The sequence below is a fragment of the Motacilla alba genome, chromosome 5 (genome assembly GCF_015832195.1).
Source record: "Motacilla alba alba isolate MOTALB_02 chromosome 5, Motacilla_alba_V1.0_pri, whole genome shotgun sequence".
Taxonomy (NCBI): Eukaryota; Metazoa; Chordata; class Aves; order Passeriformes; family Motacillidae; genus Motacilla; species Motacilla alba.
The window spans coordinates 13,164,279-13,184,782 of NC_052020.1; the positions used below are offsets into that span (position 1 = coordinate 13,164,279).

Consider the following 20,504-nt stretch of genomic DNA (forward strand, 5'->3'; position numbering starts at 1 on the left):
GCCTAGGCACATTAGTTCTCAAGAGATCTTAATTTAGGTAAACTCATCAAATTATGCTACAAAGAAAACTGAGTAAATTCGTTTCTTTACAAGCATTTGCTGTCTTTCAACAGTGCACAACATGCAAGCAATCAAGATTTATTCCTCTGTCTAAAATACAGCAACTTTCTTTTTTGTTTTTTCTTTTAATTAAAGAAATGGATTCTAATAAAAGGCAACATTTGAAGTGGGCAGTGGCTCCCTCTTCAAAAGAAAAGCAGGGGCTTAGTACTGCAACATCTCTTCCCTTTCCACAGATAAGCCCTGAACATTTGTTGCTTAGTTTCACTTATAGTAACTGAGGCTACTGCTATGACTGGGTGGAATTTGCATTAACTGCATTCAGAATCAACTGCACAGGTGCAATTGACTCATCTTGAATTCACAAGATTACAAGTTTTCACTATCAACAACTGGATAGCTGTGTTTTCCCCCTTTTCTTTATCAGCAGACAGAAAAGGTACAAGAGCATGTGTGATTCTGAGACTTTTGTTACAAGTGTGGTTTCCACAAGTCTTGCTGGAAGCAGGAATTCCAGTGTTACACAGGCACGCAGGAGGTCCTGAGTTTGGTTAGGACAAAGGGGAATCTTCTTATGAAGTGTATCGCAGTCCACCAGCAAAACTCCAGCTACATCACAAAAACGCCAGTAGTTGCTCCATAGCCGAAACACAGCCGGGTTTTGTATTAGCTCACATCTCCACGTGAGGAAGGAGATGTAACTCCTATTCAAAACTGCATCTGAACGTGTATTTGTGAGGCAAACAAAAACAACTGTTTTCTAAAATGGCTACAATCTGCTGATAGCCCAGTGGAGCTGACAGCTCTGGCTTCCCCCATGAAACATGTCTAGGATACCAGGTGTCTTCTCCTTGCCAAGGAAATACTCACAAGACTCCACTCTTCTTGTCTAGCAGCCTAAAGCAACACGAGATAGCAAATGTTCTTACAATAAACAGCTCCTGCCATACCAGGGCAACTGGGAGAAAGACATGAGTGCAGCCTTTGTTCTTAATCTCAACTGATTAAGTTTATGAAAATCAAACATGGTAAGACTATTTTGAAAGACTTTTGAACACACTTCCTTCTACACCATATGATATACAAAGAAAACCCAACATTACATGATGAAGCAGGTGAAAAATTGCAAGCTCTGTGGCTGATGCCATACTAGCCAGTGTAATGACAGGTTTAGTGTCAGGCTTACTTAGGCTAAATTTACCATTTAAATTTTAACAACAAATTCTGCATTTGCTGCTACCTGTCTTGAAGCAGATGAATTATAGATGACCATACTTTCTCTGAATTTCTGTATCAAATACCAAATGTGTAACAGAACAAAAATGATAAATTACTTAAAGTGTTTTTCAATTACGCAGGGCCTTTACTATAACTAATATCTAGATCAGATCTCTTTTATTGTACCCTTATAATAGAAAAAATTAAGTATTTTTAATCACACTCAAACTAAATTATATTAATCTCTAAATTTTGTTCAAATATAGGAAAGCAAAAAAACACCAATTCTGCATTACATGGATACCAAAAATGAATTGCAATAAAAAACACAAAAAACAGAGTCCCCAAGCTGAACTCCTGATTTATGCAATGACATAATCCACAGCCAACCAGGACACTATGCTACCCCGAGTGACCCAGTTTTGGAGACAGCATCTTGGTCATCTCCAAAATAAACAATGCCCTAAGCAATCTTAGAAAACCACAAACACTGACTGTGCACTCCAAAACCGGCTACCAGAAATACTCCCTCCACATTTCTACAAAAATAGTATTCCAAAACTATTATTCTTTATGGGCAAGAGAAAGCACAATCCATTCTGAACACTAAGCAATCCCAGTGACAACTCTGATCTGTGGAAAATTAATTTTGTCTACAAAAAAAATAGCAAAAAGCTTATTGAAGAGAGAGCTTTTCCAGAACTCTGTTCAGGATTTTTATGCCATCTCAACAACAAGCCACAGCAGATTGAATGCTTCTGTCAATATAGCATAGTCAAGTCCAGCATAATGTCAATATAGCATTGTCAAAGTCTAGCATAATGTACACTAACCTTTCTACTAGAGATCACAAACCCATCATGATCACAAACCAATTATGATAAACAGTAGTCCCACTGCCTGTTTATTTTACTGGGAATAGTTCACTCACCAGAATATGACAACTAGAGTGGAGACTAATTCAGCCCTGTCTCTGTAAGGTACATTACTCCCCAAAACTACAAACAAAAATTACAAGCAAAAATGGATGTATGTTACTGTTCTGAAAGAAAAATTCTGCACTAAGGATGAGCTCTAAAAGGACTGCAGGAGTACTAATTTCACATTCTACAGTTATCAGTAGTTGTAGACAATGTAAGGAATTTCTTAGGTACTGAAACAGAGTTGCAAAGTCAGAATGACTTAGTCATTAAAAGAAGTACGTCCACCCAATTTTACATACATAAAGCAGGATCTTAATAAGCTCAGTTGCATATAACAGAAACTAATTATCTTATCTGGAAAGTATTAAACACAGACTTCATTGAAATGCTGAATAACTATTTAAAACCACGTAAGAAACAGAAAGAGAGAATTAAAACCAAAATGCAGATAAGCAACAGGGATCCAAAAGTTCAGGAACTTTAATCTCTCTTTTCACAACAGAGGACTTGGAACCCACTCATGAGACCTTCATTCTTCTCCAGAAGGTCACTGTGGAAACTTGGGAATGGGGTTGTGGCTCTGGACATTCTGATCTTAAGGAGCAGGAGTGAAAAGCTGTGACTTTGACTCAGCACCTAACATATGGGTGGGAAGACAAGGTTTTCACATCAGCTGCCATTTACTGAATTTCTCTTGTCTAATTTCCAGCTTATTCATGCCTTTCATTACAAAAAAATGTCCAGACAAAAAAGAGAAAGGTTACTAGACTTCAGCATCCACTGAAGTCAGGCCAAAGGACAACCAGCTCTGAGGAGTCACTGTGATTGACCTCTCAAGGGCTAACTCTGGTACCCTTGAGCAGACAGCCCCAGTAGTGTTACAGAGGTACAAATATGTGAATTTATTTCAAGAAACATATTAAAAAGTGTTTAAATCAACTCTATGCAGAATCACTCTTGTTTCTACTCACAAGTGACCATCACTGCAGCCTTACCAAACTAACCACTGTCTATGCTGCAGTTTATGGAGATTGTCAGACTCATTCTCTAGGTCTGAGTATGTTAATAACTGACTTATTCTCTTATCCTTCTCTTCATATGTCTTACTGAAAGACGAGTAATAGCATAAAACTCCTTTCCTAACTCCCATTTTCCCCTTCCTCTGTTATTGTTGCAGGGACTTCAGATTTAGGCACAGTAAAGAGAGATTACATTCCTGTATTAAGGTGTGCCAGAAACCTGAGCTCTTTCAGCCACAGAAGTACTGTAACACATTTCCTCTAATTATTATGCAATATTACAGTCTTCTACAGCAGGAAGAGTAATTTCATGGTTAGGATCCAGCCCATTCACTAAAAAACTGTTATACAGTACTTTCAGAAGGAAGAATTATTAATAAACAGGACTGTTGAGTCAAAAAGATAAAATAAGAAGCTTTTACAATTTAGCTTTAGCACAACACTGGTATTTATAACCTTTTCACACGTGCACATTTTGTGTGAATTGTCTTAGAAGCAAAATGTCAGAAAGTACTTCTGTTTATTTACCTTATGTAATTATACATGAAAAGACTTTAAATCATTCATGTTTTAGAAATCTATATGATTTCCTTTTCTCAACACCATAGATATCTGGCTCCAAATAAATGATAGAAATATCTGAATACGTAACTCACTTTAAAAAAATCTCCAAGGTTACAACTTCATTTTTCCAGTTACAAAAACTCCGAAAATATTTAGCATGCTTAGAAACAAAAATATTTGCTTTAAATAAAAGTGAACTTAACTATAAGGTCAGCCATGTAGCATTCTAAAATAGTATTTATGGTTTTCAGCTTAACTCTCCAATTTCATAATTTTTTTCTGAGAACAAAGAAATGGGGGAAAAAAACATCAGTTAACACACTCATGATGCTACAGCTCTATATGCAACTGCATTATAAGGTAAAACTTAAAACACGATATACCTGCATGACACCTGGAAGAATGGATATCCTGGTAGAGGAAGAGAGTTTGAAAATCCAGACTGGCTCGACATTGCCTTCAGGTATTGTATCCACTTAAATCTCTTCTATATTCCATATGTTAATTCCTTACTACAAAAACACGGACGTACGTATCCATCTGTACCTCTGTTCAGAGCTAACTAAAAAGAAACCAAGTGCACATTCGAAGGTCTGGAGGATTCTGCCTGCATTTCAAACTGCTTCCTCAGTAGTGAAATTCCTAAAAGCCAACACCCTCATGACATCACATACTACCAAATCATAAACACGCAATTGTCTCGGCGAGGCAAGGACAGCCCGTGGGTTTGGGCTCGGCAGAGAGCCCTGCACCGCATTCCTCCTGCGAGCACGGTGCCTTTCAGGCAGGGACCTGCTGCCTGGAACAGCAGCCCTGCTCTGGCAGGCAGCCAGCAGCCAGCACAACTTATTGCCAATGCCGCAAATCCCCGCGATGGGCGAGCGAGCGAGGAGCCACGCTGCAGGTGAAACATCCTCACGGCCCCCGGCAAGAATCTCCTTCCCAACGCACGAGATCCGTGACCTTGGACTTGGGGACAATAGCATCATCTAAACATGACACTGCACACTGTTGTTTTATAGGCAGGAGCAGATTGCACTGCACGGCCCCGGCTGCACGAAAAATCATACTGAGCTTCCCCTGCTAAAGAAGGATCCTCTAATGCTACACCCCCAACTATGGGAAAAGCAGGAAGATGGGATCTTAAACCACGTTATTTAAGCTACTGAATATAGATATAAAATTATGTGCATGCCTCCCTGCAGTATTTTACTACTGCTTATATCAAAGAAATATCAAAAGCAACGTTTCTTTTGATATACAGTACAATGGTAAGTTACATTAAAGTTATTTGGGCATGCCTTCCTCAAGAGGGAAAAAGGAAGACATGTGAGTAGTCACAGTATTGCCCAGTGGCATGACTAATGTCAAATAGACTTAAATCATTATTTACCTACACTACTCTTAAGGAGATCGTACAATGCCCTCACACATGGATTTCCTTAATTTAGGCAAAATTTTAAATAAAAGATTTTTTAATTATTTCATTACCTGTGCTAGCTGCCCTGGAAAATTTTAAAATGTTTGGTTTAATACCTATACACCATGACACACTATTTGCTTTCATATTATTTTATCTGAGTTTTGGAAAAAGAAAAATCAGTTTCACCTGGTTTATCTCAAGTTTATAATCGATATTTCCATCGTAAGAAAAATGGTACAAAACTTTGTCACTATCCCAGGTACCTTTAAAAGTCTGGTTTAAAAGATGTAAGTCACTGCATAAGGCTCCAATTCCTTAAATCCTATAAAAGTGCCAGGAAAACAAAGAGAGCACAGTCTGCCCAAAAATGTTTTGGGTTGTTTTGTTTTTTATTTGCCCAACTGGTATGTCTGGAAAAACATAGAAGCTTCTGGGTAATTATTTTGCATAAATTTTTATCTCTCTCCTGGCTGTAAACAGCAAGCTTGAAAAGGCAATTCAAGCACAAATAATGTGGTATCCACTGAAATTTTACAAACAGACTTGAAAAAGCATCATCTCTCTCACATTTAGCACGGAGCACTCAGTCCAAAAACTCACAACCCACAGAAACTACTTGGGGAACACCAAAAAAAGTTGTGTGCATGTGAGGGGAAGAGAGAACTACTAAACCTGAGTCCCCTTTGCCTAATCAGGGGCATTGGGATAAATAATGGGAACTTCCATCCCCATGGCCACAGCTGCTGACGGAGGTGCCAGTGATTCCTCTGCCCTGCTGGGGTTGGCCCTGAAGAGTTCCCTGGTGTGCACACCCCTGGAACGCTTGCACTTTTATTCTGTGTATTTACTCATCTTCTATTTGGTGTCTTCTCAACACTGATAATGGCAGCATTAGCACATTTATGCAGTAATTCCCAGCTCAGAGTAACTCCCCCCAGTCCCAACCAGGATTTAGGATGTTTCCATTGGATTTACCAGCTGAAAAAGAATGTTAGTGTCAAGTCAGCAGATTACAGGCTTATAAATTAGGAGCCTTAGAGGTTGCCAGTGGCTTGCCATGACATTTTGCAAAAAAATCACATAGTCCCTTAATGCCTAGCTTATCCACATAATAAGGAAAATACTGCCTGACAGCAAAGGAATGATGTGAGGTTAATTTTTTTTTTGTAATTAAGTATTGAAATCCTCTGATTAAAGATTTATGAAGGGATAAAACAGCTGTAGCATTTGAGGGAAAAGATGTGTGGGAATATTCAGACTAGAGCTTTTTTTTTGTCTCCTGCTCCTAGCTCTAACACAACAGAAGCATTATTGCTCTGAAATTTCAATTTAAATATAAAAGCCATTTAAATTTTAAAATATGGTGGAAAGTGCAGTTCTTAAATGGGTGGACAGCATTCCACAGCATTTAAAGATGGGGATACGTGAGATGACAATAGGCAGACAAAAACAGTATTTAGGATGATCTTTACAGAAGCAGAACCACTTCATTGGTAGCCATCATACCACTTCAGCCATTAGGAAACAGAAAGGGAAAGTGTGGCTTAAGACAGAGAAAAGGGAAAGAGAAAATCTGGTTAGGACCAAAGGGAAAGCCTCCCCACGGTGAAACCCAGCATTTAACAAGTGCCCCTTTTAACTAGTTCCACAAGCAGGCTGGATTGCAGAACACAACTACTTTTGGGATCCAGACCTCACTTGCCAAACACCCCCTCCACTGAAAGAGACAAGTGGGTTTCATTCCAGCTGCAGTCACATCTTTTGGAAATTTACTTCTGTGTTTCCGAGCCAACGAGCTCACTTAAAAATAACCACCTTAGTATTGTTTGGCACAGCATGCCACATAACACTTATTACTCTGCTGGAACAAAATTAAACCAAGAAAATAAATTTGAAACAGAAATACCGTTTGCTCCAGAATTTACAGTGACCTTAGTACTGAAGGAAGTGACCTGTTAGAGCATTTAATGCTGCTGCTTGAACAGGTATGAAATACTTAACTGAGATCTAACTGCAGTTCAGAAAGCAAGAACAGGCTGAAAGACTGGAGAAGAACATATCCCTGACCATTTTCAGCTATTTCAAACAAGTAGCATCCCTGGTAAACTAATGGAAAATTTGTTTAAAGCCAAGTCAGGCTGAAGAAGAAATAGAAACTAACCTCATAACTAACAATCAATTCCATCAAGTCTGGAACTGAGAGCATTCTGTAGACAATTATATGCATTTTGATATACAATCACATAAAATGTTCAGTATTCATAAAAACAGAATGAAGTGTCACGTGAAAGTTATGGTAACATCAATACCATAAATCAGTAATTTACTCCCATCTAAAGTGCTATATCTGATATTTTTGCTGCCTGCTGTATTAGTGTCTAATAAATTAGACACTGAATTAGAACAAAACCAAGACATATAAAATAAAATTAGATGCAGTTGAAAAATAGCCGTATTCACAAAAAAAATACTGCAAAGATAGTCAATATAATGAGCGGTACTTAGATGACATAATAGAAAGTCTTTCCCTCCTTTCTGTACAAACACAAAAAATAAAGAAGTATTCAACAATACTAAAGAATAATGGCAAATTTGCAAATGAAGAAGGACACTCTAACTGGAAATTCAAAGCTCACCCAGAGTTACAGACTAACTCTATATAAATATAGGGAAAAACAAACAAACAAAATTCCCAAAACCTGAACAACCCACAAGTGGTGGCTGGAAGGAAAGAGGACTTATAAAAAACATCAGTACTTTGAAGAAAAATAAAACGTGAGAAAGTCATCTAACCTCACAGCCGATGGATGTCTCTCTTACTCTTCCCTGAGACAGACTAGTGGGTTCACTAAATATTGTTTCTTTTGCTAGTAAGTGTTAATAACCAGTAGAGTTCAAATCTCACATGTGGATACCAAGGAAAAAGTTCATCTCTTTTTCTTTCCTTTTTTTTTTTTTTTAATTTCCCCAGTACTTCTTCATCTGACCTACCCAGCCTTTCACTGGCTAACACAGGGCCCAACTGCAAATTTAAAACTCCTCCAAAAGGAGATTTCACATGTCTTGGATTGGAAGGGAACTTAATGATCAACCTCCTGCCATGGCCAGGGACACCTTCCACTAGGTCAGGTTTCCCACAGCCCCATCCAGCCTGGTCTTGAACACTTTGAAGGATGAGGCATTCACAGCTTCTTGGGGCAACCTGGGCCAGTCTCACTGCCCTCACAATGAAGTGAGGAAAGGAAAAGATGAAGACATCCTTTGCAAAGTAAAATGCCAACTCACTCCTCCCTGCAATCACACAAGCTGACAAGACTGATGGAACTCCATAAAGTAGAAATAGTAAGAGCCTTGAAGTATAAAGTATCTGAAATTTAAGGAATTTATTTCCATTAAGGATTTGTCCTTCAAGGAATAGTGAAGTAAAAGTAATGGGAAGACATAGCAGTAGGTTATATTTTAGGCACAGACACATTTCTGCATCCAGAAGCTTTATCTAAGGTCACAGAACCATTACGGTTGGAGGAGGCCTCCAAGATCAGTGAGCCCAACCTGTGACCAAACACCACCTTGTCAACTGAACTACGACACTCAGTGCCACGTCCAGTTGTTTCTTAAACACCCCAAGGACAGTGACTCTACTACTTCCCGGGGCACTCCGTTTAAAGGCCTGACAATCCTTTCAGTGAAAAAACTCTCCCTGAAGTCCCACCTGAACCTCCTCCAGTGCTGTTTGGGGCCATTTCTTCTTGTCCTGTCACTGGCTTCCTGGGAGAAGAGACCAATCCCCACCTCGCTACAGCCTCCTTTGAGGAAGCTATACAGACCAATAATTCCTGTATCTGAAAAAAAGTGTCTGGAATTTAATCTAAATATCTGAGAACTCCTGGTGGAGTTACTAGACTTACATGTCTACTTGCTACCTGAGTCCTTCCAGACATTCTTATTGGATTAAGAAATGGTATTCTTAACATCTCTTTATTTTTCCAATGTGGAACAAGAGGGAAGGAATTATTAAAGTCTTACCTAAATAAGATTTATTTTTAGCCCAAATGTAAAACTGTTCTTGGCTGCTTTACTAGAAAGGCTGTAAAGATGTTCAGAGTCCAACACTATCACCCTGACTTGCAAGGCCACCTAACCAGCATTACCCAAAAGCTACCAGGAGTTACAGGACAGCCTGCACCGCCTCCATTGACCTGACACATTCCAGTAACACATCAAATAGTCAAAAGTCATCGTTCAAGCACTGCTCACACATTGCCATGAATACCCAGAGCACACCATCCCAGCCTTTGTGCCCAAGCCAGATGTGACACGCCTCTCTCTCTTTCCTTTTTCACTCTTCCTGCAAGTTGGCACTCCACATTTATATGCAGCTGAAGGCTCCATTTCTTTCACTCTCCTCTGAGTGCTCAAGAGACAGCACCCTTCTTCAGGCTTTGCACATTAATACAGCCATCATCGTTGACTTCAGTTACTCCACAGCTTAGGTAACTTTTACCACCAGATGTTTCAGCAGTCGGCCTCAAAATTCTCAATGGCTCTCACACATACTGTGTGACATCAAACATGGGTAAAAACCATGCACTAGAACTGAGTTTAATACGCTGCAATCTGGATCTAGATTGTCAGATAGCCAGTGCATGTTTCTTTACTGTTCAGCAAGTGTTCAGGCAGAAGCTAAACAACTCTTCATTGTGGCCAAAGGTTCTCAATGGATTCATGAGTAACTGAGCACGGCTGGCACTCTGCCTGGCAGAGATAACCCTGTCCTGTTGAACTAGAGCAGTGAACCCTCCTGCCTGCACACCCAAAACCACAAGTAGGTTGCTGTGTAACCAGGTGCCGTGCTCTCAGCCAGGCCATTCCGCCCTGCAGCTGTCTGAACCAGCCTGTAACAATCTGCAGGAGGAACAAGAAGCATTCTTGTCAGCAGTAAAACATCAGGATGTCTTCTGGGGCACGGAAGAACACCCGAGCTGTAAATTAACCTCCTGCAAGTCATGAAACAACACACACATAAAGGCATTGACCATGACCGAGACAAGAAGGGTGAAGGACCCTGCTTAGAGCCTTGCCCTCCTCTCCAACTCCAATTCCAGCTGAAACAATTAGCCTCAAGTAACCTGCAACTGGAAACTAACTTCCAGGATTCTCCTAATCACTGGAGACACACAGATATCAGTTATTCTGCACCTGTGCACGTGAAACAGCCTGCACTGCACGTCCTTGAATTCTAACCTAGGTGAACTAAGGGGGATGATTTCACCTTTAACACTAGAAGGAAATGTTACCCTCAACCACCACATTCACTCTTTATCAGCCCTGTGACCTTTACCCAGGAAACAGAGCAAACAGCACCTGGCCACACAGGCATTACCAGCAAGGGGGAAACTGCTCTTCCAGGAAAACAGGACTCTACAGAGCAAAGGTTTTTTAAGGCCTGTACCTTCTACAGAGGCCATTTCAGAGTGACAGTTCTATTTTCTGCTCGCTGCATGTGTAAATACAAGAGTATAAATCTTGTGTGCTGTAGAATCGGCAGTTATTACACATTTAAGCTCAAAGATAATGGGAGAATCAAATTACAGCCTCTCACGGTATGAAATAATTACGTATTCTTAAATCTGAAATTACTTTTCTAAAAACCAGAAAAATAGCGTTCATGTAGACATTACACTATTATATATAGACAAAAAAAATATGCAGAGCCAGAAATGGGATTAAGCTACTTTATCCTACTTAAATATGAATTACACTGGATGGAGACAAATACTTCCTGTCAAGTGACATGAAAATATTGAACAGAAAACTAAAATGATTGAATTTGGAAAAAAAAAAAAAAAAAACAAAAGAGAAGGAAATAAAAACCCCAAATACCACAGACCAAGACCCTGAGACAGCCAAGTAAACTTTAAAGGAACTAAAGTTTGCTAAAAACAAACAGGAAATCTAGTATTGCATAATTACTGAGCATGCATGCAAGTAAATTGGACTGAAGTGACTTAATTGGAACAGACACCTCAAACAAATGTACAAGTCAGAACGCTGCTATTATAAGCAATTTTTTAAATTACTTTGAATTTAGAAAGCAAGGTTACTTTCTATGATGACACAAATACTAACTAGTGTGAGCTACCAGAATGTAGCTCACACAAATTTCTCTCTCCACAGACACAGTTTATTAATACAAACTAAACAGATGCCTATTTAATGGCACTCAGCTTGCTGGCCCTTGGTGAAGCTCCAGAGTAAATAATATACTACTTGTAGGACTGCAAACCCAGACAGGAGTCTATTGCTGAGGCTCAGGATAACTCAAAGTCTTCTGCACAAGAGGGACACCACACAGTGTGCTTTTTAATCAATATATATTTTAGGTTATCAGCCCTGATAAATTCTTATCTGTAATAATAACCTTCAAAATTCAAAATAGAAAATAAGCTGTAACCACAATGCCTTGCAAATGGTGTAAATCACCTATCAGGTGACAGAAAAGTGTTACAAGTAGGGGCAAGTGTAGCACTGTCACCTCACTTCTAAATTGGCATTTTGTGTAATCCAAAGAACAAAAGTAAAAAGAAACTGTTGGGTGTACAAACTCCTGAGGTCAGGGTGATAAATGAAACCACTTCCCAAATAAGCTTTCCTAATTAAGGCTTCTAAACCAGAGCTGGCTTGCATTCAGTTATTACCACTGTTACAAGTAATCTGAAATATTCTTGATAAAATATTTTTAGCATCAACACCAGCATATTAAAATCAGTTGAAGGTCATAAGGATGAAACAAATAAAAGTTCACACTCAGGAAAATATCAATTTCATTCCTAAACCTACACTGAATTGTTGTGAAAACTCCCTACTTGAATCAAGTCAAGATTTTTTTATAGTTCTCAACTTCATGTATTATAATCTGCGCATTTAAAAAAATGAAACAACATATCCTTCCATTCTTGGATTACATCTATGGGATTTTATTTATTCGTCCCCACAGGCACATCTGGATTACTAAAAAGGGTGAGTTTTCTTTTGTTAAAAGACAGAAACATTGCATACATAGTTTTAATCAATTTTATGTCTTCCCTGCCTCCCTGAAGAAATATTTCATTTGCTTAATTAGACAGATGGCACTTTTTATTATACTTGTATTTGCACTTAAGAAATTTAATTTTCATAGCAAAATTTTTATTTTCTAGGTCAATTCAAGTGCCACTAAATGACAAATCAGGACTACAAACTAAAGTATTATTAATCTATTCTCTGAAACGTAAATATTTCATACAAGTATTTTTAAGCAGTGAACCACTGAAACTCTTCATTCTGTGTTGGTAAACAAACTTGAATTACTTTTGGCATTTTTTCTATATTAAACTACATTGATCTCAGAAAAAAAAATGCTAAAGAATCCTTTCTATCCCTTACACAAGAATCTGTTACATGCTTATTATTTCCACATTATACCCAATATTGAAGTGGAGGAAATTAAACTTAACCATGACATTATACAATGCACATCTGACCCACAGTCCCACTGTTAAGAACGGAACAGACTGCACAGAATTCCAAAGAACAATGATATTTGCAAAAAAACAAAAACAAAACCAAAAAAAAATCTAAAAGCACCAGGAATGGCAACACACAAGGTAGCAGGGGCCATGTGCTTTCACGGGCATGTCTATGCAAAACAGAGCAGACAAACAGGACATCCCTTACAATGTACACTGACTCACACACAAAAATCACTAATTACATTTCAATTAATCTCCTGAAGCCCATGAAATGATTCATGTTTACAACATTTGACCACCTAACCTCAGGTGCTTTTTCAAAAGAGAAGGGATTTTCTTTTTTCCTCCCCTTAAGAACAACAAGGATAACAAAGTGAAGGATACAGACTCAAACTTGGACCATGAAACCTATGACTCAGCATTGCAAGAAAAAGCCAAGGTAAGGCATGATTTGATTTGCAACTAAGCTCAGGGTTGCTACAGCAACTTCATTACTTCAGAAGATATTAGAATGGAAGCATTTCTTTCTCCCTCATAATAAAATATGTTTAAATGCTTTGGAAATCATTCAAATACCTGTTTTCTTTGGTAAGAATTAATCATCAGTTTGAAGGCTAAGTCTACAAAGACCAAGAAGCAACCAGGATTTTTCAAAAATCTGGAATGTAACTACTGAGAGAAAGGCAGCAATATCTGATATTCACTGCCCTAATGATTGAAGATAACAGCACTCAACTTTCAGACAGGTATTCTAATCACAAAGCACACTTTGCAAAACACGTCATTAAGTAAACAGTGCACATTCAGAGTTTCAGGATGGAAAAGTCAAAAGGGCTAGCAAGCCATCAGTACAAAATCCTCATATTACCTCAGGCATTTAGCACACAGGAAAAAAAATACAGTTTCAAATATAACATTATAAGCTTTTTTTTTTTTTTTGGCAAGGACTGAGCACTGATACATACCTAAGATAGTACCTGTTCATAACACTGTTTGCAGACCCGTCAGCTCCAGTCAGCCTTCAAGAGTTCTCATCATTAAGCCTGAAACATTCATAACCGTTCACAAGTGAAGCACAGTCATGGAAAAGGACCATGCTTGTGCTCTCCCTATTAGCCGGGAAAAAATTCATTAATGCCTTCGCTCCTCTCTTTTTGCCCAGGGAAAGAAAGGGGAGGGAAGATTAGAGCAGAACACCGCCCACACTGCCATCATTTCCTCCCAACAGCTCAACCACGCAGAGGAAAAGGACCAAAACTGGTCCCCATATTGGCTTCAATGCTTCAGGCTGGCTTAAGAGAAACAAACCAGAATTCACTTGATTTATCCAACTGATGTGACTTACATGTGGCCCCACCATGACCACATCCACTCAGTGCCATCATTCTCTCATGTGTTTTGAGATAAAGGCAATAAATTTAAATCAAGATATATCAAGAAACCCAAATTATGATATTATATCCCAGGTAATTCCTAACACCAGGACACAGGTCTTTAAATGATGCATCATTTTAATTAGCTCTCAGCATTTGTCCCTGGCCACACAACTTCTGTGGTGGAGATCACAGCAGCTTTGCAGAGGTAAGTTTACAGACAACCACCTTCTGGGTTTCCTCCTGTCTAGAACAAGTTATCAGCTTGTTCTGTAAAGCCAAATGAAATATATTCTTTCAGGAAAATATCCCTACTCTGATTAATTACTTGAAGCGAAGCACAAACAGTTATGGCATGAGTGATTTTAATGGAAATTCTTGTGAAATTGGAGCACTTTATGGATGAGGGGATTAAATCTGTTAATTTCTCCTCAGATCTATGAATTAAAAATCTCTGCACTTTGGGGAGATATGAAATTTATTAGAGGAGCATTGACATGTTCCATGACTCCTACTTCAAAGCAACTAAATTACCAGGAAATATTATGTTTAATTTTAAAACTGCCTTCAAAATACAAAATTACTTCTGGTCTAAGTGCTTCAGTAAGTTTAAAACTTTCCTGTTACCAACTTCCATACAAACCAATCAGAAAACTCACTGTTAGTGCTCTTGGTAACTAAATTTTGTCTCAACAATACACTGTGTTAAAACAATTACATAGTGCATTATGCTAATATAAGTCAGTCACATTGTTTCAATTAGATTTGCCTTAAAGCTCTTCCTAATAAATCTAGTTGCAAGATATGTGCTTGCCTTAATTTCTCTAAAAAGCTTTTAATTTGAAATTAAATATTAGGCAACCCAATGCCACTTACATCAAAGCATATGTATTTTATATGAGTTTTGTTTTGCTGCAAATACACAGAGATGCCTTTGTCAAATTACCATCAGTTACAAATGCATGACTGAAATTCTTCCTGCATTTGGGAGCAGAAGGGGGCTGAGGGGGATGTCATTTATCACCAAGTTGCTGTGACTTTACTCTCATTGCTGAATGCAACACAAACAATACAAAGCAAAACTACCACATTCATTTTACTAAGGGATATAATTCTAAAAATCAGATAAAATAAAATAAAAATCTGTGAAACTGCAAGCCTTGTTTCCTTTCCTGTTCACCAAATATATGTGTGAGAAATTAAACCTTTACCTCAGCTTATATTTTCCTCATCACCACAGGATCAAAAACTTCAGAAGTTTGGAAATAATCCAATTACTCCTTACTTACCTTATAAATGAGATATGAAAATTCATGCAAAGAAGTGGTTCTAGGAGCAAATGCTATACAAGTACCTCCATTAGAATAAACCAAGAGGTGAGATCTAGCAACTAAGTGACAATCTATCCAAACTCAACATTTGTTTTCGATTAATTTACATTTAATTGCAGGTGCTCACAAAGTTTAAAAAAGATAACATTGATCTCTTCTCCCTGGAGAACATTTTATTCTGTAATAATATTAGACAGTCACTTAGACAGTAAGTTACTCTTGCTTTGAAATAATATTTACATAATGGTGCAACAGCAAACAGGTCCCAGACAGCTTTTCCTAGGGGTGCATTAGACCAGAAAAAAAGAAACATCAGGAAGAAGCTGTTCCCTCTCAGCTGAGCTGACAAACTTTCACTCTTCAACTTTACACAAATGCAGTAGTAATTACTCACTTAGCCTGACACCAGTTCCCACATTGTTCATTCCCACAGACTACACGGGGCAGAAGGGGATGAATGTCTTCCTGCAGAGCACATGGAATTGCTGAAACCCCTGTGCCCCTGCCATCCTTCCAACAGCTTCTCAAGAGCAGCCAAAAATGCCTTTTCCACATTGAGCCACATGTAAAATCAATGCTTACAATCCCTGGCCTGTAGGGAGGGATGTTTAAAAAGCATTCCTTAGCAGTTGAGTTGATTAGACTGTTCTATCCACTTATTTTGGATATTTGACCAACCACTTCTCAGATGGCCCCAGTTTTCCCTAACACCACTTCACCATGTTCATGACTCATTCTTCTTCTCCTCCATTTTCCAAGACTCCTGTTGCATCCCCTGTCCCTAACACCTTCTGAATTTAGGAACTGTCTGCAGTAGGAAAACTTCTGGTCATATCCAGGCATCTGCAAACCAGATTTTTAATTTTTTTAATAGAAGATTAGGCTATTCTGGCCATTCCTAGTGGAATTATTACTTCTTACCCTCTTCTGAGTTTTATTTTAGCTTTGTGGAAAATACTGTTTCATATTTGCACCACCCCTCAAAAACCAGAGCTGTCTCATTACCAAGAAGTACACAACTACTTATATGCTAATTTTAAATTCTAAAAGGGAATAGTTGATGAATATATTAAAAACAATTAAACCCAATGAAAAAAGACCACCTATTTTTCCACAGCATTTAGATTTCAAAAGCTAAAGATCACCTTACTTCCTGGTTACTTTAGCACACCTTTTTCTCACTTAAAAAACAGGGGTGGAAGGGGAGACAGATTAGTCTTAAATGATGAAAAAGAAAGTCTTAAGCATAAAGTGAGACACAATTTTTGAACTTCCAAAGGATCACTATACTAAGTTAACAGATGGGAACATTAAACTCAGGGGTCTGTGTTACTGATGGCCTTTGAAGAGAACAGGATTGTACATAAAATGCCTGATGATTTGTGGACCTGTCTTCCAGCTCTGGGACATCATCTAAAACAGAATAGACACGGGATGTATCAATATGCAAACCAGCTTTTCTGCACAGAGAAGCACTCTGAAGCTCTGTGAAGCTGTCTGAACAGTTTTCATTAGGGTCTAAGCTTTTGGCATAGAAAACATAATTCTGTAAGAAGCTCCAATTAAAATCATAATGGCTCTACAAAAAAAAAAAATTCTCTTCAATGGATTTCTCTAAACCAAGAAAACATATCCCCTCAAGCATGACATGTTTGGTACTATAAAGAAATTAGAGCTGGAACACCAAAGACTGTGAAACTTTACCCTCTAAGACTAGACTTTAGATATTTCAAATTTTGATTTATTCCTATCTAACATCCCAAAATGTCAAAGCCATTCCCAGGTTACTTGTGTTCCAACAGATTAGTTTTTGCCATTTAAGACAGAGAAAAGCACTGCAATTCTACTACAGAAGCTTCCTAAGTGTTTGTTCAGCCTAAAGACACACCATAAACCTCACATCATAAGTGATGTGTTATTATAGAAGACTTTTCCTTCTGCATTGTAGGCTAAAAACAGCATAATAATGATCTAGAAGACTACAGAAGATGTTCTCTGGGTTTTAATTCAAAATGTCAGAAGTACACTGCAGGCTTCACCAGATTTCTTTTAAAAAATTAATTAACAAAAGCATAAAAACACCAGATCCTCCCAGATTCACTTTTATACCTATACTTTTATATTATTTCCAAATGCTCGAGCTTGAAAGATTTCAAAATATTTTTTAAACCAATTTAATTACCTAAAGTATGCTATTAATTCTGTAAGCATGCTGAAAAACATTTCAAAGGTGCTTCAATAATCTTAACTGGGAATTGTTTAAATTATGAACAAGTACCACACTGCAGGAACAGCTACTTGTAATAAAATTTCCTCATGATGGCAGCATAAACCATTCTGATGAAGTGCTAAATGACAATGCACATTCCTACTCATACCAAAGTGAGACCTCAGCTGCTCTAGAAATTGTGTTCAATACCTTTTTTCCCCCTCTTCACACTGCCATTTTTACACTGCTTTACAGTCTTCAGATTCAGTCCTGAGAATTCCACAGGAGTATCATTCTACTTCACAGGTGCAATTTATGAAGAAAGATAAGGTACTACCCCCCTATGGAGTATTTTGACAAGGGATAGTTTTATGCAGCTTCCCCACACATTCCACTGGATTTTGTATAATTTGTATATTCTGCTTTGGAAAGTCTATGGCAACTGCACAGTCTACACACCTGTGTGAAGCACTAAGTTAATGCTTCAATCAAGATCTATGAAGTTCTTCTGAAGAATGACCTTCCATCCAGTTCTGTTTGCTTTCAGTGTTTCTGCACTACAAAAAGGACAAGACCATGACTTGCAGGATCCCATTGCCAGAAGGATTCTGAAAATCTGGCACTTTGTCTTACTGACCCTCCCCAGTGTACAAATCACTACGATTTACAGGCAGTTGTATACTTTTATAAGGCATGAAATTCACTGAGTTAAAAATCTGCATAGATTTCAGTTTATGAACAAATTACAGCAATTAAGTCTGTGTTGATTAAGAATAGGTTTGAGATTAAAAATATCATCACCATGCTTGGAAAGGCTTTGTTTAAAAGCTATTACTAGTGCAAATCACTCTTTTCAGACTGTGCTGCAAGCGTGGCTTTGCTGAAGCTCCAACATCCAAAATCTCATTGCTTCCCACATGAAAAGGTCAGCCAATGCTCCCCTCAGACCAGTCACCACAAATTGTTCCTTTACCAAGTTCTAGCAAAATATTCTGACTTTTTCAAACCATACAGTAGAGTATAAAGAAACCCAGATCCCTGAGACAGCAGCTGATGAAGAGACAATATAAAGAGTTATGTTTAGCTGATCCAAGGCAACAGTAAGCTCCTGGATGAGAAAAGACTGACCAGTAACAATGAGTGATGTCCCCCAGCTCAGTTAAAAGTTTCATATATGTCTACAACCTTTAAAAGTGCACTAAGCCCTCACTCATTTCTTAGAATGCCTACACAGAGCTTAAAGATGAGAAGTGTATCTTGATTTATTTCACCTTCACGTTACTGAGTACTTTTGCTTAAATATACCTAAAAACCTTACCAATCTGCAGGTTTGCACTCTCTCTGAATAATTTCCAACTGCTTAAAAGAAGCAATCTTGAGACTCCATGAAAACAAAGGTAAACTGCCACTCACCCTACTTCTAAATGTTAACAAACACTGAAAGAATCCGTAAGGAAAGGAAAAATGCAAAAATTTTGAGTCTGGTTTAGATAGAAGCTAGGAGAAACACAAACAAAACATGTTTCTAATCCATGAAATACAGGATAGATATACTTGTTCTGGCTTGGCATTCCTGGACAGAGCAAACATTGCTGTAACACCCAAAAGCAGCAGCGAAGGCTTTTTGGCTGTAGTGAAGCTCTCCCTATCTCTTTTCATGTCTTGGCAGTTTTATCTGCACTATGGTAAGAAGGGTGGTTAACACTAATTTTCTCAAATCTGACTCAGATTACACTGATTGCAAAGACTGGCCATATCTTAATTTGAGGGTTTAAAATAAGAAGATTAAAACAAACCAGCAGCATCCTTGTTTTTAAGCACTACACTCACTGAACAGCAAACAAGTACCACATCAGAGAAAAAAAGCAGCTGTCATTACACCCCATTTTCCAAACATTTATGGTTTCTAAGAGAATTATCATTCCTCCAGAAAGTTCCCATTTTCTTCTCCACACACCTTTACAGTGCAGCTATTTTGGCCAAGACAACAGCAGGGCTTTACCACATTTCCTCTGCTTAACAGGATTTTTCAAATGAGCAGCAAAGCCTGGGAGCAGCTGGAGCTTCAGAGGAGGATTGCCTCATTATCAGCAGCAAGAAGCAGAAGAGATGAAGCAGAGCAAGAAGCCAAATTTTCCATCTGAAGGGACAGTTACTAGGTTTAAAAATCACAGTCTAAAATCAAGACTCTGTTGCTGCTATGTACATCTGTGTGCATTACTATATAAAAACAACATCATAATAGCAGTCCTAGATGAATTTACAGCTTTTTGTTCCTTTAAGTAACATCAGTTTAATTTGAGAAACATGACAGCAATTGAGTTATGTGAAAGAACTACACAGATGCAATTAGAAACCACCACTTCTACCAGTTTCAGCAAGGCACTTCAAAAATATAATGAAATATTCATGGCCATATTGTGACATAAGAGCCTACAACCAGCTTAAAAGAAGCAAGAGGAATTGCACAACAGCCTGTCAATTAAAGAAGAAAATAAATGAAAAGGTGTATTTGGCAAGACACTTTCCCTCCTATTTTTTTTACTCTAGTATCATCTCTCGTTGTTAGAAACTATCAGAAAACACTACTTTTTACACAGATGTAACGTGATAAATACTGCATGAACAATTTTTTTTTTCAATTATGAGACGAAAGTTTTCGTATGTAGAAGATAATTAGTTGAACACAAATTTAAGGAAGAAAAAGCCCTGGAAGTTTAAAAAGCAAGAGAAATAGAACATTCAAAATGAGATCCAAAGCACGACCTAACAACTGAAAGCAGAGAAATGCAGAGATAATGCATAATGAATGCCAGCAGTAAACTGATCAGTAAGCAGGAGGTACCCAGCATAAGTCACCTCTGTGACATGGC

General features: G+C 38.1%; 1 protein-coding gene across 7 annotated transcripts in view; it reads right to left on the reverse strand.

The window, feature by feature from the left end:
- The window catches only part of PLEKHA7 (pleckstrin homology domain containing A7), a 146,357-nt gene that overhangs the window by 91,674 nt on the left and 34,179 nt on the right, over positions 1-20,504 (reverse strand). The window contains exon 1 of one of the 7 annotated variants that reach the window (XM_038139896.1): positions 4,168-13,673. The exons of the other annotated variants lie outside the window; for them this stretch is intronic. Within the exon in view, the coding sequence (XP_037995824.1) occupies positions 4,168-4,238 (71 nt within the window). The 5' untranslated portion in view covers positions 4,239-13,673. Of the gene's footprint in view, positions 1-4,167; positions 13,674-20,504 lie in introns of those variants that run through there. 7 annotated transcript variants of the gene reach the window in all.